Source organism: Pempheris klunzingeri, chromosome 19 (genome assembly GCF_042242105.1).
Source record: "Pempheris klunzingeri isolate RE-2024b chromosome 19, fPemKlu1.hap1, whole genome shotgun sequence".
NCBI classification, from domain to species: Eukaryota; Metazoa; Chordata; class Actinopteri; order Acropomatiformes; family Pempheridae; genus Pempheris; species Pempheris klunzingeri.
The window spans coordinates 20,693,342-20,717,965 of NC_092030.1; the positions used below are offsets into that span (position 1 = coordinate 20,693,342).

Genomic DNA, 24,624 nt, shown 5'->3' on the forward strand with positions numbered 1-24,624 from the left:
CCTTCCGCTTGCCGTAGTTGTCAGTGCGGACTTTCACTCCTTCCTCGGGACAAACCAGAGAGGATGTTTGCGCTGCTGTGGCTCTATTAAGGCGTCTTTAAACATGTCTCTTAATGGAGGAGGAAGCAGCGGATTTTACTTTAACACCGTGCTGTCTCTGGCGCGGTCGTTGGCAGCTCACCGGCAGGCGCCCATAGAAAAGGTAACGCTACAGGACAACGTTAGCTAGCTAAGCTAATACCTGTCAGAGAGTGTTTGGCACCAAGGCCCACTCTTAACTTCGCCTGTCTGCGCTTGATTTCTATTTTATAACTTTAAAAACACTGTAAAGTAGTTTATCAGTGTGTCTTTGTATGAAATATGTTGTCATTTTGAGATTTAATGCTGTGCGCAAAGCTAGCTAACGTCGGCTAATGCTAGCTAGCTGTTTTGAACCTGGGGTTAATCTCCCCTGCTGTTAAAGACGTTGCATGTAAACGGAAGAAAAGCTGCTGTCTCGTCCTAAATTTAAACAATTTCTCTATAATATTAATATTCTTTTCACGATAGCTCACTTATGGTCACTCCTGTAGAATGACAAGATGTTAGTGGCAGCTGTAAATGATGATTTCTGTCCATCTTTCAAGTTGGAAAACTCAGATCTTCATGTTTAATCTGTAAAAAAAAAATCAAAACACTATTAAGGTGTTATTAAATGACAAAGAAATTCAGTTCTCTCCACATGTGTCTGTGCCTCCCATTAGCCTCTACAGTCCCACATAATGTATTTACATGCACATTAATATTTTCATGGTTGCTTTTGCATATTTCAAGCAAGTTCAGTATCAGATTTTGATGCTTTTGGTCAAATAAATGAGATATTTTGGGGGTATTGGTCAGACTGTCACTGTTTTCTAATATTTCTAGTGTTTCATGGATTAAACAGCTCATTGGTTAATCACTAAAACAATCAGCAGATCAATGGATAATGTAAATGATCGTTCATAGCAGCTGTTATCTACTGTCTGGTTTAAGGCTGATGATACATTAAGCTCCTGACAGATCACAAAACTGCAACACGCCGTCTTTAAAGTCAAAAACAAACAGGGAATTCAGGGTTTGTGATCCTCATTGATTTTCACACAAGAGCAGTCTTTACTTCATTGATGAATCGTACTCAGAAAAGTGCTGCGATCCATAGATTAAAATGTGGTGCATGGTGATGTGGGATGGATCAATGGAACTAATTGCGACAAGCGATCAATAGTAAATGAGAACAGTTTTAACTATGAGGACTCGGCATGGCTGGATGAACAACCAGGCAACACAGGCAGCTGCCCCAAGGCCCCAACAGTCCCACTTTCACCGTGTGTCAGTTGTTTTATGGTAATTTTATTTAATATAATGTAAAATATCAACTGGCTCTGTGTTAAAATCTACTTCTAACACATTTTGTTTGCGTTGTGCTCACATGGTGTGTTTCCCTAAATACATAAACTAACTGACATTCAGAAAAAGCAGAAGCCAGGTGATGTTCCAGTATATAGATGCACTGGTTGTTTTATAGATCTGTGTGCAAAATAAGATAAAGCTGCCATCCGTAGAGAGCTGTGAGCAACGGAGGAGGCACCATACGAGCCGTATTCCCTTCTTAATTCATAGGAATATGGGAAGATGTGTTATTAAGTTTGCACAAGTCATGACAGGAAGTCTGAGGCTTCACAAAAGGGATTGTCCCACCAGAAAATGCAACTGCTGGAGTTGAAATTTCATCCCGTAAAAACTGAATTCAGTGTTGTGTTGTGTTCAGAGGGCCGTTGAAGCTCTGCTGAAACTTTAAGTGTTGGAATAATGTGGTTGACTTCCACGTTACTTGCTCAGGAGTTTAGGATTTCAGGGATTATGGGAGGCCACGGGGCAGCTTCTGAAATACTTAAGACGAGTTCGAACTGATGAGAAAATCCACCCACGGAGGCTCAGAGTGGGGAAATGTTCGCCATGGCTTAAACAGGAAGTGTATCCTATGATGAAAGAGGTGCGGCAGCAATAATACAGCGAACAGTCAGCACTTTGTGTTGTTGTATAAGTGGGCTACATCTGTTTATGGGACCTGTAAGAATAATGACCAGTCTAGAAAAGGTTCCTCTGGGCTTTTTTTATATCTACGTAAGGTCAAAGCCCATTTTAACAATCGGAGACGAACGATGATTTTCTCAATAAATGAATGAACTATTCTAGACGATAAGATATCTGAAAGTCTTTACTTTGTTTTTTTTGTTTGGCCGGTAACAGCAGCAAATCCTCACATTGCCAATTCATCTTCAGTCAATCAACTAATTGATTTATTGACAAGCCGCCTTGAGTTCTAGACCCGTGGCTGTTTGGAGCAGACGAGGGTACAACAACCTCCGTTCAGCAGGCGTCACACCAGCCTTTGATAGTTATTAAGAACATATTCCTGTATTTTATTAGCTAAAAAATCAGTTTGTGTGATGGAAGTAGCTTTTTTCATTAAAATGTTTTGTCTCCACAGTTTTTCCTGACTCAGTAAGAAGCTTAGGTGTAACAGCTGGAAACCCAAATCCCTTTTTTTTTTTTTACCTTTTATTAATTTTTTGGCATCTGTAAACATGAAATGATCTTTAGCTTTTAAAAATCCACTGTTTATATTTTGCTCAATGGCAGATGTGACTAGAAGGCTCCATATATCATTCAGCAGGAGGTTTAAATGATCCTCTGCATTGAGAAAAAGCATAAAACATGTTGGAACTAGTGGCATCGCTGTAATTGGTGTTTAGATAAATGGCTCCTAGACTTTAAGTCTGGCCCTTAAGCATTAGGCTAATTAATGCCAGAAGCAGGTTTTGCTGATTCCTGAAACACATTTAGGTCACCAAAGTCATTATCACTAATGGAAGCAGACATGATTAAAGTGTCTGCATAAAGGATGACTCTGGTGTTTTTAAACCTGAGGCCTTATTATTTATTTATTTATTCATTTATCACATATTTTGGAATGATGGTCCAGTAGATCACCTCAGCCAGCAGCTGCAAACGAGAGAGAGAGAGAGACCTGGAAGATCCTTTTGGTTTAGTGAGAAACAGCTGGTATATCGCTCTCTGCACACACACCAGACTCCTTTGAAAAAAACGTTGATTTTACTTCTAGGAACATGGTGGTTGCTGGTCTGCTGCTACCTTGACCGGTTTGTTTGTGTTATTGTGTGACTTTGGTGTTTTAAAGGGTTAGTTCGGATCCAACAAAATATTTGTGTAACACACAACGACACAAACAAACTAACCGATTGAGGTAGATCGAGTAGATCAGCAGCTCCTTTGTCCTGCAGCGTAAAATTACACTTTTTTTCATTGGAGTCTGGTGGCTTTAAAGAAAACAATACAACAGACTCCACCGACACAAAGCAGAACACAGGAGTTGCAGATCTACCACTGCCACGATCAGTTAGTTTGTGTTATTATTGGTGTTTTAACGAGTTAGTTTGCACTCAAACTAACTATGCTGTCCTTGTAAAACATTGCGTTATGCAAATATCTTATGCTTGCAGCTCCTTGTAATCTATGTGTTGTCCTCTCACAGGTCCAGAAGCTACAATGCATGTGCCCCGTCGACTTCAGAGGCGTCTTCCAGCTGGATGAGAGGAGGAGGGATGCTGTCATTGCACTCGGCATCTTTCTAGTGGAGTCAAACCTGCAGGTAAAGGGTGTACCTACTTACCTGCCTCTCCACCTCATGATGCTTCTGTGCTCATGGTGAGTTCACAGGATGTGGCCCCTTGGTAACATGCTATGGAATACCTCTGTTGCAGCACAAAGATGCTATTGTCCCGTACCTTCTTGGGTTGCTCAAAGGGCTTCCTAAAGTTCAGTGGATTGAAGAAAGCTCAGAACGCAAAGGAAGGGGTAACTATGCACCTAATTGTTTCACTGTAATATCATTTATGTGCTGTTTTCTTTCTAATATGTGGTGAACTTCCTGTCTTGCAGAGACCCTTCCTGTAGCAGAGAACTTCAGCTTTTGTCTTGTTACGCTGCTCTCAGATGTTGCCCAGTGTGATGAGACCTTACGAGGACAGGTGTGTGTGTGTGTGTGTGTGTTGTTCATCCTCTTCATACTGACTGTCAAGAGACTCCTTCCAGACACGGTTTTAGTGTAAGAGGTGCAAATCAGTGCAAAAGTGATTATAAGATTGAGCTGATCGGAGGTCATAAGAGACTTATAACACAAATTAGGGTAATTATCTCAGAAATGACACACTGTCTGTGGAAACCTAAAGAAGTAGTTAAAAGACTTGAAGTTTGGGAGGTACCCACTGTGTTTGACCACTCAGAGCTTTAGCATTAGCTTCAGCTGACCTTGAAGGAAAACTGTGGTATTTTCAAACCTGGGCCACATTTTTTTGTGCATATTTTGGGTTTGAAATGAATGGCTGGTACAGAATGTTTTAAAATTGGTTCAAAGCTGCAAACAGGCAGCAATGAATGCAGTGTAACCCTCGCTAGTCAAAGTAGGTCCATTAAAAGAGCTTGTTTGATCCACTGACAGGCTCAGAGTGTTATTCTAAGTGTGTGACAGCATTATGGAAAGGATCCCTACAGAGAGAGACCTGGAAGATCCTTTTGGTTTAACCACAAACAGCACACACACCAGACTACATTCACTGCTGCCTTCATTGCTTAGTTTCTTTGTGTTATTGTGTGAATTTGTTGTATCTGAACAAATGTGGAGTATGTGATCATGTAACGTCTTCGTCAGATCCTCGAGGCGGTCATGGACATCATGCAGGTCCTGCAGGATATCTGCAAAAACCCAGATGCTCATGATAAAGGTACCAACATGACACACCTCATGCTTCCTTCGTATGCTCCTGAGCTGTATTCTACACTGCTCCACCTTCTCTTACTGTTTTTCTCTACAGAATACCTGTGTAGGTACACCGTTCCCACCCTGCTTGGTGTTGCCCGAGCATTTGGCCGATACAGCAACACCGACGAGCCCTTACTGTCCAAGCTGTTCCCTCGGCCGGTCTCTCCTGTGCTGTCTCTGTCCGATGATAGCGACTCAGCGCACCGACGGTCCTTCAATGACTTCCGTTCCATCCTGCCGAGCTCTCTGCTCACGGTGTGTCAGGGAGACACTCTGAGGCGCAAAGCCTCCTCTCTGTCCAGTGTGTCACAACAGGTATGGAGCATTTGGGAACAAAGAAGGAGCCTCAACCTGTACAGCGGTCTATATTTTATCTGTTTCTCTGTGTTTTCAGGCCAGTCCAGAGAGAGCCTGCCTGACCCCCATCTCACCTGCTGATCCCTCTGCTCAGTATTTTGAAGGTTAGTACGCCAGCAGAGGCAGTTGAGCCAAACACCAGTTACGTTTTAATATGGCCGCTGCAAACACGACACATCATCAGGTAGAGACTGCTGATGTTGGAGACAAACGTGCACCGGCTTTAAAGGCTTTAAAGTGTGCGGTGAGGAAATACGACCCCAAATACATTATATTTGGATTTATCATGGAAGCAGAAAGGATGACGTGATGTGGTGTAACACACATTTACAGCACAGTTTTATTTCTTCTCCTTTTCGTTTTGTGTTTCTTTTCTCATGTATTTGTAAAGATGGTCCTCAGGAATGTTTTTACAATCAGAAGTGGCTCAAAGTGTAGTAGAGCAGTAAATAGTTCTGCTCTCCGCCCTCAGGTTCATACCTCCCCGACGGCAGTGCAGTGGACCCTGATTATTACTTCTCCACCATCAGCTCCAGCTTCTCCGTCTCCCCTCTTTTCACCGGCAGCAGCTCTGGAGAGTTTCACGTCCCCCTGGATATGCTCAGGCAGCTCCTCCACATGGTCAGCAGCCACAGCCGCACAACACATGCATCCGATTAAGAGGATTTCATGCAAGATCCAGATTCGATGCACAGAAATTGAAAATTAATTCGTCTGTCTCTCTTGAATAGGTTGAACAATTTGTCTCTGAGACATTTTTGAAATCACTAGATGAAATCTTGGCAGAATTTGTAGAGGTATGAGTCTTAAATCTTTACAGATGTTTGTCTGCTCTGTGTTTGGAGCTGCTGGTCCACTGATACGCTTCTGTTATGTTACTCTTAGTTGAATCCTGGTGTTCATCTCTACTACAAAACCTTCAGTGATCCTCTGTATGTGGCCATATTTAAGATGCTCAGAGACACCCTGTACAATTTAAAAGGTAACAAATCCAGTTTCTTTGAAGTATTCAGATATTTTGCCCTATTTTTTAGTACAACATTTGAATAATGCAACAGTGATGTATTTTCTGTGTTCACCAGACCTTCAGACAGATTATGTGAAGGAGGTTCATGACTTTGTGCTGGAGCAGTTCAGCAGCAGCCAATCAGAGCTGCAGAGGATCCTGCACGATGTGGAGTACCTCCAGAGTGAACTGAGCCCGCTCAAGCTGCGCTGCCAGGCCAACGCCGCCTGTGTGGACCTCATGGTGTGGGCCGTCACCGAGGAGCAGGGTGAGACATCGGTTCATCCAGGCAGCTCAGTCAGGAGTTCCTCTTCGAGGTCACCTCTGCCACGTTTCTCTGTTTCCTCTCTTTTCTTTTGTCTGCAGGAGCTGAGAATCTTTGCACCAAACTGTCAGAGAAGCTGCAGTCCAAGACGTCCAGTAAAGTCATCATCGCCCATATGCCCCTCCTCATTTGCTGCTTACAGGTTTTTATCCACTTCTTCTTTTGTCATCTGCATTGAGATGAAAGGGAACAGAAACTTTATGTTCACATGTGCAGAAAAATCTGTGTGGGGATGAACTGATTACCATGAATGCCTGCAATATGATTACTGAGTTCTTGTTTCAAACTCATGATTTACTAAATCAGGTTGCTTCCAAAATGATTATTTTATTCATATCTGGATAACCTGGAGAGTTACGTATGTTTCAGAGTTTGTAGTGTTGTATTCATGCAGTTTACAATGAGTGGGAAATATCTGATTCTGCTAAAACAACTGATGTTATTTACTCTGCAAGTCAAACAATATCAGCATAACGTTTCCCAATGTTAGTTCTTAAGTTCTTTATTTGTGCATATTATAAAGTAAAAAAATGCACAGAAAACTCACCTCACATTAAAATTAAAAACTGCTCTAAACATCTTAAAGAGAAAATAAAATAAAAACGACAGGAAAAAGTAAACAACAAACATTACAGCAACATATTTGCACTGCTGTCACATTTCATTTTATACATTTGTGAAATGTCATTTACAATCTTCAACATTTACAATATTATTATGTCAAATTTCAGGTCAGATATGTCGACTCTTCCTCATGGTACCTCTTTGACTCTACACAGGTCATGTAGCAGCACGCTAACGTTAGCGCTGTCAGTTAGCTACAGTTACACCCGGCAGCTAGTGGGTGTAAACGTTAATCTCTATATAAGAAGAAGTGTGTGTGGTCCAACCTGTTTTTATTATTTATTGAACTGCGCTCAGTAAACACTCACTGTAAGTCAGAACTAGGAGCAGTTTGAGCCTCCAAACAGCTCCAGGAGTTTGCAGCCTGCAGCCATAGCTGTTAATCTGCAGTCCATCCATGAGTGTGTGTGTGTGTGTGTGTGTGTGTGTTCAGGGTCTGGGTCGCCTGTGTGAGCGCTTTCCTGTGGTGGCGCACTCCGTCACCATGTCCCTCCGAGACTTCCTGGTGGTGCCCTCTCCTGTTTTGGTGAAGCTGTACAAATACCACAGCCAGTACACTCCAGGTAAGAGCAGGACAGGACAGTATCAGCAGTGTCACTTCTTCTTCACTGCTTTCTCACTCAATCCTACGTTGTTGGTTGTTTTTTTTAAGGGGGCAGTGAGATAAAGATCCACGTGACCAACGAACACTCCCAGTCTACCCTCAGTACCCATGCCAACAAGAAGAGCCAGCCCTCCATGTACGAACAGCTGCGGGACATCTCCATAGATAACATCTGCAGGTGAATTCACAAATAAAATATAAATTATTGGGGCAAAATCAGGGAATTTGACTTATTTGTTTTATCCAAAGAATAAAAATGTGCTTATTCACCAAAACAATCAGTAATTTTCTTCTTCAGGGTTCACGGGGCATTCTGATTGGTTATGGGTGCATGAAATTGTAATAGCACTACTGTTCGCTATCTTCTGGCTGCACAATCAATGACAAACTGAACCAAAAGGAGGCTAAAGTAGTCGGTACATTTCAGGAGTTTTGGTTATGAATTGATCATTGCAATGACTGCCCACACTGGCTGAATGAATTTACCTGAGATCCTTAATCTAACGAGTGTAAAAACATCTCCTTTTACATTTATAGGTCGTGGAAATTCAACTTTATAATGTATAAAAGTCAGGGAATTTTCTTTACTATTCGGTGTCCTTCTGTCCTCAGGTGCCTGAAAGCCGGGCTGACTATGGATAACGTCATTGTTGAAGCTTTTCTCGCCAGCCTGTCTAACCGTCTCTACATCTACCAGGAAAATGACAAGTAAGGGCGTCAGATTTTACCCTGAATAAATAAGAGAATCCTCTGGGTGTGTACTCACACATGTTGCCCTCTCCTCCCCAGGGATGCTCACCTGATCCCAGACCACACCATCAGGGCGTTGGGTCACATCGCTGTGGCCTTACGGGACACGCCCAGAGTAATGGAGCCCATCCTCCAGATCCTACAGCAGAAGTTCTGCCAGCCTCCCTCCCAGCTTGACGTCCTCATCATAGACCAGCTTGGCTGCATGGTCATCACAGGCAATGTAAGCATTTACATCTCTTTAAACACCTTTTCTACTGATTGTTGAACCCTGTGAGAACAGAAAGCAGTTTTCAGTGAATGCCAGTTTTAGAACATATCTAATGCCAGAACTTCTTCTTTCACCACAGCAATACATCTACCAGGAAGTGTGGAATCTGTTCCAGCAGATCAGCGTCAAAGCCAGCTCCATGGTCTACTCTACCAAAGACTACAAGGACCATGGATACAGGTGACACAGTCGCACAACACGCAGTGAAGTGGGAGAACGTGCTTCTCCTCACGCAGCAGAGTGTTATTCACTGTTCCCTCCTGTGTGTGTAGACACTGCTCCTTGGCTGTGATAAATGCTCTGGGGAATATAGCGGCGAACCTTCAGGCTGAGCATATGGTGGACGAGCTGCTGGTCAACCTGCTGGAGCTCTTTGTTCAGCTGGGCTTGGAGGGGAAGAGAGCCAGCGAGAGAGCCTCCGACAAAGGCCCGACTCTGAAGGTATGGCACACAGGCAGACATGTAAAAACACACACAAGGGGTGTAATCCAAAAAAACAGCTTCAAGCTATTCCAGCAAAAAGGTTCCTGACTGATTGTTTGTTTTGGAAAGCCACATGCAGTCCCCAGTGTGGTTGGAGGGGGTTTTTATTTGAATCATACTGACATCCAGACTTGCTCCGATCCCTCGTCTCTCTAGGCATCAAGCAGTGCTGGAAACCTTGGTGTCCTAATTCCAGTTATTGCAGTGGTGAGTGTTGTTACCTTTTAAGTAAAAACACACGATTATTCCCTACAGATAACTCTTTTTAATCATGATTTGTTTCTACTGTAGCTCAATAACCACACACACCTACTCTCTCTCTCCTCTTCTTCTGCTGTTAGCTGACTAAGAGGTTGCCACCAATTAAAGAAGCAAAGCCACGTCTGCAGAAGCTCTTCAGGGACTTTTGGCTCTACTCTGTAGTCATGGGATTCGCTGTTGAGGGTTCAGGTACGATTTACAATTACCCAGTTTTTTCTTTCCTGTCCTCACTGCATGATGTCGTCATTCTGAGTGTTTTAATGTGGAACATACCTGACACTGAATAAGGAACTCAACGGATATCGTCGGTTTTATTAAACCTTTATAAAACCTGTTTTTCAGGCCTTATATCGCTCTCCACAAAGACACCAGACTCCATTGACAAAAGCAATAATTTAACCTCACAGAGCACAGGAGTTGCTGGTTTGCTTCTGCTCAATCAGCCTGTTTGTTTTGTTGTGTGGCTTTGGTGTTTCAAAGGGTTAGTTTGGATTATGCACAATATTTGTGTGACACACAGCAACACAAACAAATCAAGGCAGCATGCTCCCTTGTTCTTGTCTCCTAAAATTACTGTTTTTGTCAATGGAGTCTGGCAGAGCAGCACATCGGCAGTTTCTGGTTAAACAAAAAGGATCTGACAGGCCTATCTCAGTGGCAAAAACATGCAATTTTAGTGGATGTGCTATGATTACTTAACAGCCAAAATATGTAAAAAAAAAAAAAAAAATAGGGCGCAGGTTTAAAAACACCCAAAGTTATCCTTTATTTTAAGAATGACCTCATGTAGCATACTTCAATATTGTGACTTCCCCCTGCAGGTCTGTGGCCAGAAGAATGGTACGAGGGAGTTTGCGAGATTGCAACCAAGTCACCGCTGCTCACATTTCCAAGCGGGGAACCTTTACGCTCAGAGCTGCAGTACAACTCTGCACTGAAGAATGACACTGTCACTCCGGTATGAGAGCCCGCTCACACACGTGCACAAAGATTGCAGCACACGCAAATAGTTCTTTGTTTATTGCTCCTTGTTTTATTTCAGGCGGAGCTGAATGATCTGCGCAGCACCATCATCAACCTGCTGGATCCTCCTCCTGAGGTGGCCGCTCTCATCAACAAACTGGACTTTGCCATGTCCACATATTTACTGTCTGTTTACAGATTGGAATACATGAGGTACGCCGACATATGCTCCTGTGATTGATCATATTGAGTGATGAGAATTTCATATATAATATCTATTATTTCTTATTTTCTGAACATCTGACAGGATGCTGCGTGCTCTGGACTCTGACCGCTTTCAGGTCATGTTTCGATACTTTGAAGACAGAGCGATACAGAAGGATAAATCTGGTAGGCAGAAGACGTAAAGCTTTGTTAGAACGTGTTGTTTTATTCGTTTATTATGTGCTTTAACATTTGATATATTCTTTCCAGGCATGATGCAGTGTGTGATTGCTGTTAGCGACAAGGTTTTTGAGGTCTTCCTGCAAATGATGGCTGAAAAAGTAAGAGATGTTTTCACTTAAGAAGAACTCGTATAAGAAGAATTAATTGATCTTTGTCTTCTGTATGAAAGGAATGCAGCAAGGCTTTGTTTTGTGACGGTAACTTAGAGGAAAATGTCTGGGAAAAGCAGGTTTAAAATCACACATGCGCAGGGTGACAGGGCAAGTGACATTTACTTGACTGAAGTCAAAGGATCCTCATTAGAAAGAACAAGATAATCCAGTTGTGCTAGAAACTAAGCCAACTGTATTTTGGGTCTAAAGTTAAGTTTTTGCAGCATAATCATGAAAATATTCTGCACATTAATCAGTGATGAAAATAGTTTGTTAGTTTCAGACCTAATCTTAAATAAAATGTCATATTTTTCAGCCAAAAACCAAAGCCCACGAGGAGGAACTAGAACGCCACGCTCAGTTCCTCTTGGTAAACTTCAACCACATCCACAAGAGGATCCGCAGAGTGGCCGACAAATATCTGTCAGGCCTGGCTGAAACGTGAGAGGCACACGTGCTCGTATACTCAGAATTCTGCACTGGCTGTTTTATAAAGTGTTGAAAGTGCAGTTCCATGTCCAGGAGCGTCAGTAGTATTTTCTCTCCCCTCAGTTTTCCGCACTTGTTGTGGAGCGGCCGAGTGCTGAGGACCATGTTAGACATCCTGCAGACGCTCTCCCTCTCACTCAGTGCGGTAAGTGATGACAAAAGAGACTACTTATCAGTTTAGCATCTGTTTTTCCACTATGTTTTTATATTTAACAGATGAATACTGTCCACCGTGTCATTAATAGTGCTCATGCTGTGTTGCAGGACATTCATAAAGACCAACCTTACTACGACATCCCAGACACGCCATACAGAATCACTGTCCCAGATACATATGAAGCCAGAGAGGTAATTATTCATCATTTCACTTATTCAGTATTCACTGTTTTTTCTCCATCTGCATGTGTAATTTATCTAAAAACATACATAAAACAGATTTTGTCTTTAATTGCAGAGCATAGTGAAGGACTTTGCTGCACGTTGTGGGGAAATCCTCAAAGAAGCAATGAAGTGGGCGCCATCTGTGACCAAATCACACCTCCAGGTAACCTTAATGTTTTTAGAGTGTACATAATTACATAGTGGGGTTAAATGTATGTTTTAACCACTGTGCTTCATGTGGTCTTTTTCAGGAGTACCTGAACAAACATCAGAACTGGGTGTCGGGTCTCTCCCAGCACACAGGCCTGGCCATGGCCACAGAGAGCATCCTGCACTTTGCTGGTTACAACAGACAGAGCACCACACTGGGGGTGAGTCTACTGCTAAGTGTTGTTAGTTAATGGCTTCATTCATTTTGCGATGGTGTTTCCGGATTGTTGGGCACCAGAGGTACAATTATAACTGCTAATTCCTTATTGTGTGCCTTATAATTTAGAGTAATTTGCCCCAACAGATCTCCAGTGATCTCCAGTGATCATAGAAAATAAAAGATCTGTTCAATATGCAACAAAACATTGTGACTGAACCGATTTTAGTTTCAGATTAGTCTGTGCAATTATTTTTCCCCTTTGCAGGACGACAGGGGCAAAAGAGGTTAACCTCAATAGTAATTAGAGCAGAGAGGACAAGAAGCCGTCGCTTTAACAGATAGATGAAGACAGCAACATTTTGTGTGAAAAGGGCTTAATTCATTTACATCTTTCTATATAGTCACAGTTACATTTCACATGCTTTCACCTGCAGTCCACCCAGCTGACTGAGAGGCCGGCCTGTGTGAAGAAGGACTACTCTAACTTCATGGCCTCCCTCAACCTCAGGAACAGATACGCCGGAGAGGTAAAACCACCAAATCACACCAGTTTTTCTGTCCCGCGTCCACAGAATCACAAACAAACCAATCGAGACAGCGGCAGACTAGCAACTCCTGTGTAAAATTGCCATTTTTGTCAATGGAGTCTGGTAGCTTTGAAGCAAGCGATATAACAGCTGATTCTGGCTGAGCAGAAAGGATCTTACAGGTCTGTCATTGCATGGATCCTTTCCATAATGTTGTCAGACCCTTAACTCCACTAAAATAGTGCAGGAATAATGGTTACTGTGTGATCAGCTGTATACTGGCATTTAAAATTCCTCCATCTAAATGAGCTGCTAACTCGTATTTTTCTAAAACACAAAAAAAGTGAGCAGAACAACTTTAGAAATGTGGCTGCTGAGTTTAATTTCCTCCAGTGGACATTAAAACGTTGTTGCAGCAGCCGGATCCAGTGGAAATAAACCCTGCTTAATATTTTAAACACCTTCCTGATGTGCCTCTCCTGCTCATCTCTCTTTTCTGGTCTGTAGGTATCAGGTATGATCCACTTCGCCCAGGCGGTCCGAGGACAGTCCGATCTGAACCGGCTGATGATCAAGCAGATGGGAGAGGCTTTAGACTCCTCACAGCCTGAGGCCTTCACTGAGGCCATGTTCAAACTGGCCGCTTTGCTCATCAGCACCAAAGGTTTCACCTTTTTTCTCCGTGCCTCAACCAAACGCAGGGCACTGTGTTCTCAGGGTTTGTTGTCTGACTGTTTGATTCCTGTTTTCTCCTGACTGGACTCCAGACTGCGATCCTCAGCTCCTGCACCACCTCTGCTGGTCTCCTCTCAAGATGTTCACAGCGCACGGCATGGAAACAGCCATCGCTTGCTGGGAGTGGCTGCTGGCGGCTCGCGTCGGAGTGGAAGTCCCGGTGCGTAGATGCGTTTTATCATTTTCGCTTTGCGTTTGTATTGTACTCATGCTGTTGTTCTCCTCTCCGGCCGCCTAGTTCTTGCGTGAGATGTCCGGAGCGTGGCAGATGACCGTGGAGCTTAAGATGGGCTTGTTCTCAGACGCTCAGGTGGAGGCTGATCCTCTGGCTGCGTCGGAGGAAAGTCAGCCCATCCCCTGTCCTCCAGATGTCATCCCTCACCACATTTGGATCGAGGTCAGACAGAAGACGTTCTGCTTTGCTCGATTATTGCTGCATGTGCTCATCAATCTTCTCCCTTGTCACTTATTGGCACTCACACCTGCCTCTTTTTCCTCTAGTTTCTGGTCCAGAGGTTTGAGATTGCAAAGTACTCCAGCGCAGACCAGGTGGAGATTTTTGGCAGCTTGCTGCAGCGCTCACTCTCCCTCAACGTAGGCGGGGCTAAGAGTAGCCTCAACCGCCACGTAGCCGCCATCGGACCTCGTTTCAGGTACATAAAACACAACATATGGTACGTTTTATAATCTTATATGTAATCACTTGGTATTTGATGGCTTCACAACAAGCGTGGTTTTTAAGGAAATTGGTTTGCGGATGCAGATTGAAATAAAAGTGAAGTCTTTATTGGTATCATATGTGTCTGCTCCTCAGGCTGCTGACTTTAGGTCTGGCCCTGCTCCACTCTGATGTCCTCACCAACGCAACTGTAAGAAATGTGCTCCGAGAGAAGATCTATTCCACAGCCTTTGATTACTTCAGGTACCTCAGCAATCATGCGCTCGAAAGCTGTTCTCACACATTTAGCCGAGAATCAGATGCATTTTCACCAACTGGAACTACTCCATTTGATTTCATCCATAATGATGAGCCACGATATCAGCGGAAGAGTGAAAGGCAACATGCAGGCAAGCAGAAAAGAGTTCGAAGCAGCTACACTCCATGCAACCTCAGCAACCTCAGCGACATGCCCACTCACATTCACACATCGGACATTACACAGACTTTGTGCCAGAGAGCTGGAACAGTAAAGTCTGGATAATGTTAGATATTTGTGTTCAGACATCCAGCTGCTTCGAGTAGTGTCCTAAGTACTAATAAACTGGTCAAATGGTCAAAAAACGTTATTGCTAACTAACTGGACTATTGATAATCTGACTCTCTCATCTGTCTCTCCAGCGTGGCTCCAAAGTTTCCCACCCAAGGTGACAAGCATCTCCGCGAGGACATCAGCATCATCATCCGTTTCTACGCCAGCATCCTGTCCGACAAGAAGTACCTGGCAGCGTGCCACCTGGTCCCACCTGGTGAGCTTGGTACTACCCCAGCCCCGAGCACGCTCTCTGCCGGGATATTTGGATCGCTTATCGTGTCCAGCACTTCTCCGATATCTATCTTAAGTAAGCCTAAAGCGGTGGAGCTGGGACTGCACTGCAGCAGGGGCATGCTTTTACGCGTGGCAAATTTGACGCTGTTCGTCCTCACGCTGCTGCTGCTGATAGATCCTGGTATCTATCCATCTTTTTATGTTTTTATAGCTTTATTTTCCTCAACATTCTCCTCTTTGTCTCTCCTATTTCCTCGCTTGTACTCTTTTCGGCCTTTTTTCTTTCTTACTTCTAATACTATTGTATTCAATCATTTTTTTTATCCTTAATGTTTAGCAGCTGTGAGGACGAGCACAAATTTGTCAGCTGCGTTAAGATGCACGATGATTCATCATGTCAGCCCACCCGTCAGCCCCTCTTCTCCTCGACTGGTCTCCAAAAGAAGAAACTTCAAATTAAAAAAAAGAAAAACTGTTTTTTCTTCCACCCTAGAGAATCCTCTCCTCTTCATTCCAGACGACCCAGAGAAAAGACATGGTCTCATTCTCATACACATCGAAGCGCTTCAGGTAGACGAGTCCTCTAACCGCTGATCCTGGATCGGATTAATCTGCCTCCAGCCTCCCCCCCCCTGCGCATTAACAAGACAAAAATAATATCTGACCCAGTATCAGTGGTTGATGGCAACTTCTACCTACATGTAAATCCCGCTGGATTTCCCTGCATTCAAGTGCATGACCATCACAACAGCAGAGGACTAACTGATACAACTCATCTCGCTCCTCAGAAACCCCTCATCATCGCTCATACTGTTTCTTTCACTGTTTAGAGGCCGCATTTTTATCCTGGATGTTATGAGACATGTTGTACAAGAGGATAACAGAGAGAAAAGTTACAGTTTGGATGTGTGTCGGCCGTACTAAGTCTGTCTGTCTGTAAACAGATAATCAGGACCCGTCCTTGAACAGTCTGTCGGTGATGAACGCGGCCGACCTCAGGAGCAACATTGACTCGAGCTCTCGCTCCCAGCAGAGCGGCCAGGGCTGGATCAACACCTACCCGCTGTCCAGTGGCATGTCCACCGCATCCAAGAAATCAGGTACCGCTCACATTCAGGGATAACTCAGAGAACACAGGCCCTTCTGAGTACAGACAGCCCATGGGAGGGATCAGTGTTTTTATATTAACAGACTCACCTGTGTGTGTGTGTGTGTGTGTCTGATGGTGTATTTTTACCTGTGAAGTGTGTACAGAGTCTTTAGGTCATGTGTTCAGCTGTGTTAACCATGAGATTTAGTAAAATACATCCATTATTTTCACTGTAACGTACAATATATTTAATGCATTAAGCTACACTGCCCCTGTTTTCATTCACGACCGGCTTGCTGCACCTTATCCTGCGTATTCCTTTGCTACTTGCTAAAGAAATCAATAACTTGACACAAAGTAAGGATGTAGAAATGGTTTTATTAATTTAAAAATTATTTTATTGCTTCCCATAACAGAACTGTGTCCATAACATTAACACACTGTCATACAGAAAGGAGGAGGAGAATGTACTATGGAAAGATATAAATATATATAAAAAGTACATGTATAAAACAACAACAATGAAAACACAAAGGCAGCAATATACAACACAAATAAACCTTAACTTTATTCCCAGACAAATATAAGAGTTTAACTCTCTGAGACCGACGTCGATCTAAATGATTTATGTTTAAAACAGTAAACAGGCCAGCTGACCTCTCCGCTCACGTCTCACATCCCCAAGTAGGAATCATTTTGATAAATCAGACTTCCAAAGTCTAAATGGTTCATTTTATGCCTGAAAATATCCAAACTTCATGTGGTGACTCGATAAATAAAACAGTTCTATTCAGTCTGGCTCAAATTCTGCTAGTTGATGTGCAATGCATGCTGGGATTCAAGTCGGCTCCAAAGCACCTTTGATAAAATGTACATGTAAGGACACTTTCAGACGGTGTGACTGTGCTCTCCTCCTCCTGTCCTCCTCCCAGGCACGTCCAAGAAGAGTAACAGGGGGACGCAGCTGCACAAGTACTACATGAAGCGCAGGACTCTGCTGCTGGCCTTACTGGTGAGGGCTGCCAGTCATTTCATTCAGAGTTTCTGGTTTTCCCCTCTCCTGCTCATCATCAGCCTCACGCTCTCCTCTCTGTCTCTTACAGGCCAGTGAAATCGAGCGCCTGACAACGTGGTACAACCCACTTTCCACCCAGGAGCTGGCCATCGCCACGGAGCAGTCGGTGGAGACCAGCATCGCCAACTGGAGGTCCAAATACATCAGTCTGACTGAGAAACAGTGGAAGGACAACGTCAACCTGGCCTGGAGTATCGCTCCCTACCTGGCTATGCAGCTACCCACAAGGTTGTCTCTTCCTTTAGGTGTCCCAAAAACAGACTCCTGGTCCAGTAGGTTGCCTCAGTTGTTATTCTAAGTGTCTGATTGTAAGTCTTCAAAGCCACCAGACTCCATTGATAAAAACACTATTTTTACCTGGAGTTGCTGGTCTACCGCTGTCGTGATTGGTTAGTTTGTTTATATTATCATCCAATGTTCTGTGAGGAAGAATTACTTATTTTGGGTTTACTTAGAGAAGAATTATTAGAGTCTGGTGGCTTATTTTTTACCTACCAGCCATTTCAAATCCAAAACATGTAGACACAGGACTTTAACAGGTTTAAAAAGACGAGCTGGTCTTTAATCTGCTTGTGAGCTCAGTGCAATCTCTCATTAAACATTTCATACGACTCTAAAAACCACCGACCTCTTCCACACTGCAGATTATTTGCTTGTTTATTTTTACTTTCTTTGCTTCCAGGTTTAAAAATGACGCCATTGTTTCTGAAGTGACCCGGCTGGTGAGGCTGGACCCCGGCGCCGTCAGCGACGTACCTGAAGCCGTCAAGGTAACATCACAGAGGCTATTTTGTTATTGGTCATCTGCTGATAGTAATTATTGTTTTGTTTTATTTCATTCTTACTTTATTTATTGGTTTTAACTTGTGTGTTTCATTCATTTTTTTTATTCGTCACTGTGGTTCTTAGTTATTATTTTATTTTAGTCTTACTTTTATTTGTTTTAACTCATTTTAACTTATCTTATTATTTCTAAATGATCGACGACTGATAGTAATTATTATTTTGTTTTATTTTAATCTTACATCTTTTATTGGTTTTACTTGTGTCTTATTTTTTTACTGGTCAATTGTTGGTCTTAATTATTTTATTTTATATTATTTTATTCACTTGTCTTAATATATTTACTAGTCGGTTGCAGGTCATAATTATTTTTAATTATTATTATTTCTGTGGTTTTTGCTCAGATTTATTATGTATGACTTGTGTTTTATTTTGACATTGTCCGTATAGTTTTTCTGGCTGCCACTTCCGCTTTGTGCCATGTAAATAAAGTTTTGCTTGCTTTCACCTCCAGTTCCTGGTGACATGGCACACCATTGACGCCGACTCTCCTGAGCTGAGCCACATCCTGTGTTGGGCTCCGGCCGACCCGCCCACCGGTCTGTCCTACTTCAGCAGCATGTACCCTCCTCATCCTCTCACCGCTCAGTACGGGGTCAAGGTGCTGCGCTCCTTCCCTCCAGTAAGTCACACACTCACGGGATTTTAGTATCCGCTCACAGTCGCTTCAGGAAAACCACAGCTCTCCTAACATTACATTTGTTTTTCTCCTTCTTAGGATGCCATCTTGTTCTACATTCCTCAGATCGTTCAGGCTCTCCGCTATGATAAGGTAAACATAAAACAGGGATTTTAGAGAACAGGACACAGGAGTTTTTGTAGTTTTGGTGCTTTAAAGAAAGGCAGCAGTAGACCAACAACTCTGCCAGGTACATTTACTGATTTTCTCAATGGAGTCTGGTGGATTTGAACTGAGAGATATTCTCCAGGTCTCTCTCAGTAGGGATCCTTTCCATGATGCTGTCACACACTTAGAATAACACTCTGAGCCTGTCAGTGGATCAAACAAGCTCTTTTAGTGGATCTACTTTGACAGGCACAGTTGCCCCAAAGGATTACATTACCGCTGAGTTGATCTTCTGGCCAATTCCAAAATGTTTTGTACCTACCAGTCATTTCGAACCATAAATGTGTAAAAAAATAAGCCCCAGATTTTAAAATAGCAGATTTATCCTTTAAACGTAGTCAACAGAAATTAATCTAGCTATTTGGATAATGGTTTAATCGTCATTTATGAAACAGTGCGACTAAACTCTGATGTTGTCGCTGTCCTGCTTAGATGGGCTACGTGAGAGAGTACATCCTGTGGGCAGCCCAGACGTCTCAGCTTCTCGCCCACCAGTTCATATGGAACATGAAGACCAACATCTTCATGGATGAGGAGGCACACCACAAAGACCGTGAGGAAACACACTGTTCATTAATCATTAATATACATATACAACATCATTTCTCCACCTAGCAGTATATTTCTGTGTGAACTTGATGTGATATCTTCTCCAATTAATGTGTAATTAACAGTCTGGCCAATGGGGGAAAAGCCTCATTAGGCCTAATTAAATCAAATCAAGCTGATGTGATCACCTTTATTCCTGCCTCGTTGACCCACCTGTGTAGCTGACATCGGGGAGCTGCTGGAGCAGATGGTTGAGGAGATCACAGGGTCTCTGTCGGGCCCAGCCAAAGACTTCTACCAGAGAGAGTTTGACTTCTTCAACAAGATCACCAACGTGTCCGCCATTATCAAGTAAAATAATTACCACCACTCAAGCAAATTCAAGCGGGGAAATGGTTTGGTGTGATGTAACGCTGGTTTCATTTATGTTTTTCAGGCCGGTTCCAAAGGGAGAGGAGAGAAAAAGGGCCTGTCTCAAAGCTCTGTCAGATATCAGAGTCCAGCCAGGTGACTGTTTATCTGGATAGTTTATCAGTGACTGTGCTGCAGTGAACCAACTTCTGAGATACATTCTTCCAGTGTGATAATTAATAGATATATTAAATGAAAACAGACACATTTTCAAACTCTCTAAGTAAGAGAGAGACCCAATAATTCAAGAATTCAACATTAAGGATTCAAGAATCCCCCCGTGAGCTGAGCTGACCCCAACAGACCAAACTCTCCTGCTTTAATTAGATTAATTATTAGATTAATAGAGTTGTGGGGTTTCCGATGGGGATGCCATGTTGGTTTTTTAGCTGTAAATATTTGCAGATATCTCCGACATCAGTTTGATTAAATTGTTCTTTCAGGTCCTCAAATAATGTCATGATTCATTTGTATTCCTTTTGCTGATATAAAGGATCTTTTCCATGTTTTTTCATGTCTATTTTGTTGGTGAAAACATTATTGAGGGGTGAATATGTGAAGATCTGATGCTGCAAAACAAAAAAAATGCAACGTCAGTGTGATTTTTTTTTTTCTTGTTGGTGTTTATTAGGCTGTTACCTGCCCAGTAACCCTGAAGCCATAGTGCTGGACATCGACTACAAGTCTGGAACACCCATGCAGAGGTAAGGACAGAATTAAATTCACGCTTCACACGGAGGTAAACCTGTCCGTTTCCCGTGTTGTTTATGTCATGGGAGCGTGTTCTCTGTCGTCACAGCGCTGCCAAGGCGCCCTACCTGGCCAAGTTCAAGGTGAAGCGCTGTGGGGTGAGTGAACTGGAGCGGGAAGGTCTCCGCTGCCCCTCCGACTCTCTGGAGGACGGAGAGGAGAATCCAGACGGATCCCGCAGGGTTTGCTGGCAGGCGGCCATCTTTAAAGTGGGAGATGACTGTAGACAGGTACCCCGCTCTTCTTTTGCCCGCTGAACTGACTTCCTGGGAAGTTTCAGGAGGTCAAAGGAAACTTGGACTTCTTTTGTGACCCTGTTGTGTTTCTCCCTCTCCAGGATATGCTCGCTCTGCAGATCATTGGGCTCTTTAAGAACATTTTCCAGCTGGTTGGCCTGGATCTGTTTGTCTTCCCCTACAGAGTGGTGGCCACTGCCCCAGGGGTAAGACTCATGTCCAATTACTGCTCTCAAATCCACTAGTCTCTGACTGGTAGGTACAAAAATAGCAGTTATATCGCTTTCTGCAAACACACCAGACTCCATTGACAAAAACAGTAATTTTACTACACAAAACACGGGAGTTACTGGTCCACTGCTGCTTTGATCAGTTAGTTTGTTTGTGTTCTTGTCTGACTTTGGTGTTTTAAAACTTTACCTCAGATGCAACACAATATTTTCTGTAACCACAATAACACAAGCAAACTAACCAGTCAAACCAGCAGGCGACCAGCAACTCCCGTGTTTTGTGTAGTAAAATTACTGTTTTTGTCAATGGAGTCTGGTGGCTTTGAACCAAGCGTTATTTTCCAGGTGTTTTTAAAGGGTTAGTTCAGATCCAACACAATATTCATGTAACACACAATAACCTAATAATGATTTTAATAATCTTGTCTTTATTAACCTTTTATTAATCCTGTTTTTCTCAGTGTGGCGTGATCGAGTGCATCCCAGACTGCAAGTCCAGAGACCAACTGGGCAGACAGACGGACTTCGGGATGTACGATTACTTCCGTAACCAGTACGGAGACGAATCCACCCTCGCCTTCCAGAAGGTGTGACGGTTTAACCTTTGACCCCTTTATTTATTCAACCTTAGCCAGCTACTTCTAGAAATAAGAAATAATAATCCAATTATTGATTAATATGTCCAGGCATAAGACTTTCCTTATTATCCTGTGTGTCGCCTGTTCTCTGAGGAGCCTCTGATGTCCCGCCCTCTTTTCCGCAGGCTCGCTATAACTTCATCCGCAGCATGGCCGCCTACAGCCTCCTGCTGTTCCTGCTGCAGATCAAAGACAGACACAACGGCAACATCATGCTGGACAGCAAAGGCCACCTCATCCACATCGGTATGGAGCGCAGACATCCTCATTCTCTGGGTGTCTTTATCCATCCTGCTCGTGGTGTTTAGTGAACCGCTGATGTGTTCATGTCCGCCTTGTTTTCTCCAGACTTTGGCTTCATGTTTGAGAGCTCCCCCGGCGGGAACCTGGGCTGGGAGCCTGACATCAAGCTGACAGACGAGATGGTGATGATCATGGGAGGCAAGATGGAGGCCACGCCTTTCAAATGGTTCATGGAGATGTGTGTCCGAGGATATCTGGCTGTACGGTAAGAGACGGCAAAACTAATCAATGTTTTGAAGGATAACTCCAGTATTTTCAAACGTGGGTCCCTTTTTTCACATAATTTGGGTTCAAATAACTAGCAGGTACATAGCTAAGGTTTTGGAACTGATCCAGTAGATCACTTTTAAACACCAAAGTCACACAATAACACAAACAAACTGATTGACTGAGGCAGCAGCTCCTGTGTTCTACAGGGTAAAATCACTGTTTTTATGAATGTAGTCTGGTGTGTGTGCTGTTTGTGGTTAAACCAAAAGGATCTTCCAGGTCTCTCTCTGTAGGGATCCTTTCCATGATGCTGTCACACACTTAGAATAACACTAATAAGGACAGAAATAAGGACCTGGTTCTCCTTTCAGACTCCTGCCAAAGATTGTTTGTCTTCTATGAGCTTTATTACAGGAGAAACAAGGTGCAAAATGTGGATTTTTTTAGGATTAAAGTCAAAGAAATGAGTCCACAAAGAGACAGACGGACACATTATTCATCCCCAAGGGGAAACTTCAGGTTTCCAGCAGCTCACACAGTCAACTGACAAACAATAAATGGACAAATAATGAATAATAAAAGTCAGCGGAAAGTGTTTCTTACCTTTATAACTCTGTAACTTGATCATTTGTTTTTGCTTCTTGAACTTAAAGCCCCTACATGGATGCGGTGGTTTCTCTGGTCACCCTCATGCTGGACACTGGGCTGCCGTGCTTCAGAGGACAAACCATCAAACTCCTCAAGTAAGTCCAAAAGTAATGTCCGAAAACTGTCGGTCAGTGTTTGACAAAGCCGTGGACAGTGAAGTGATGCAGCTGTAAACATTAACGGAAATCTTTCTTGTTTGTTTTTAAAACCAGAGGACGGTTTAATCCCCAAATGAGTGAGAAAGAAGCAGCAGCGTTCATGATCAAAATCATCCAAAGCTGTTTCCTCAGCAGCAGGTAAGGTGTTTCCTCTCTGCAGCTGATCTGCTCATCTCATACAAAACATTTAGCAGATATTATAAGAAGGTAAAGCTGATGGAGGCAGTTCTCTGGAAAAGCTAGGGTTAGCTTAGCTGCAGCCTTTTGGCTACGGTTAGCAGGAGGCTAAGCTATTAGCAACAATCAAGCTAACAAACACATTTAGATGTTACAGCAGAATGAAGTTAGCAGTTTCTCTTCATCTCTGAGACTCCTGGTGGACTCTGACTCTGAAGCCAATAGGAACGCTCCCTCTCTCTCTATAACAGCAGCTGTGATTGGCCGAAGTCTGTCATCACACACTAGAGAAGGAGCAACAAGCTGAGAGCTTATAACGGCTTTAAAAACTCTGTTGCTTCCACAGACGCAGGCTCCCACTAACAGATTTTCACCACCTTGTTTCCAACAGGAGCAAAACGTACGACATGCTGCAGTATTACCAGAACCAAATCCCCTACTGATGAGACCTCCACTGTACGTCCACTACAAGCGTCTCCACACAAGCAATGATAATCAGCTGTCGGGTGGCGACGGACGCCACTCTGCTCCGTTTTAAGAGAGACGACGCCGCGGCACTTTGATCCTTATGTTTCAGTTTCACTCTGCATACTGTAAGTCGTCGGATTTTATAATGTACATCTGAGTTTTAAAGTAGTTCTTCGTTTAACGTGACAGTAAAGAGCAATGTACGACTTCTATCAGAAGGTATCTGAATCGCCCTTTAAGTATTTTCTCCTTGACGCTGTCATTCGTTACTCAGCAAACAGCAACTAAAGTGTCGACACTAGAAGAGGAAGATGGCCATAAAGGGAGCCATATTTACGGTCATTTCTGTCAAAGCAGCTGTTTTCATGGGTGTCTTCGTTGCGTTACTATGCTGTTATCCACTTTAATGCACTTTATAGATCAGATTATAGTGTTTCATTGGCGTCGCCTGCCTCCGATCGTCAACACATGAGAAAACTAGATTAAAACATCATCTACTGATCAGTATTTTTGTTTTGGTTGGAGCACAAGCCGGTGTTGATACAGTAGACGGATCAGAAACCAATGCAGGAATCAATCAGCATTTAATCTGACTGTAGTGTTTAGAAACGTAAAGGTAGATTTAGATCATCCGACGTAGCGATGCTGTAGTATTTACTGTAGAATATTTACTGTAGAGTCGCATCAAGGTCACAGGTATTTTTTCTGTGATTTACTTGTGGAGCTTGTAGAGTTATCTGTGAAGATCATATTTATCAGAAGATTTTAAACACTTTTAACTGTGCTACTCTTATCCTCACAGCCCCTCACGTCAGCTTTTAGGTTAAATCATCGGCTGTTTTTAGGGAGTTTTTCCACTTACGGGAGCTTTAAACTTCTAAGAGCCTGTTTTTGA

General features: G+C 43.1%; 1 protein-coding gene across 2 annotated transcripts; it reads left to right on the forward strand.

The window, feature by feature from the left end:
* The first annotated feature begins 53 nt into the window (after positions 1-53).
* On the forward strand, positions 54-23,867 carry pi4kaa (phosphatidylinositol 4-kinase, catalytic, alpha a). 2 transcript variants are annotated; one of them, XM_070850214.1, is made up of 54 exons: positions 54-202; positions 3,578-3,694; positions 3,807-3,900; positions 3,985-4,073; positions 4,754-4,826; positions 4,917-5,179; positions 5,259-5,325; positions 5,694-5,842; positions 5,953-6,018; positions 6,107-6,203; positions 6,304-6,495; positions 6,594-6,694; positions 7,610-7,739; positions 7,829-7,958; positions 8,393-8,488; positions 8,570-8,753; positions 8,881-8,981; positions 9,074-9,242; positions 9,441-9,491; positions 9,626-9,734; positions 10,367-10,503; positions 10,588-10,721; positions 10,816-10,898; positions 10,983-11,053; positions 11,424-11,548; positions 11,660-11,741; positions 11,861-11,944; positions 12,051-12,140; positions 12,229-12,348; positions 12,782-12,874; positions 13,382-13,538; positions 13,642-13,769; positions 13,848-14,006; positions 14,111-14,262; positions 14,424-14,531; positions 14,949-15,169; positions 16,041-16,196; positions 17,119-17,198; positions 17,290-17,489; positions 17,944-18,031; positions 18,559-18,726; positions 18,823-18,876; positions 19,384-19,504; positions 19,722-19,851; positions 19,937-20,007; positions 20,543-20,615; positions 20,711-20,891; positions 20,999-21,103; positions 21,589-21,714; positions 21,891-22,011; positions 22,114-22,273; positions 22,932-23,021; positions 23,139-23,222; positions 23,653-23,867. In XM_070850214.1, the coding sequence occupies exons 1-54, from the start codon at positions 104-106 to the stop codon at positions 23,702-23,704; spliced, it is 6,381 nt and encodes a 2,126-aa protein (XP_070706315.1). In that variant the 5' UTR covers positions 54-103; the 3' UTR covers positions 23,705-23,867. The 2 variants fall into 2 exon arrangements, with proteins under 2 accessions (XP_070706315.1, XP_070706316.1); XM_070850215.1 differs by having other exon boundaries at positions 14,949-15,076.
* The last annotated feature ends 757 nt before the right edge of the window (positions 23,868-24,624 follow it).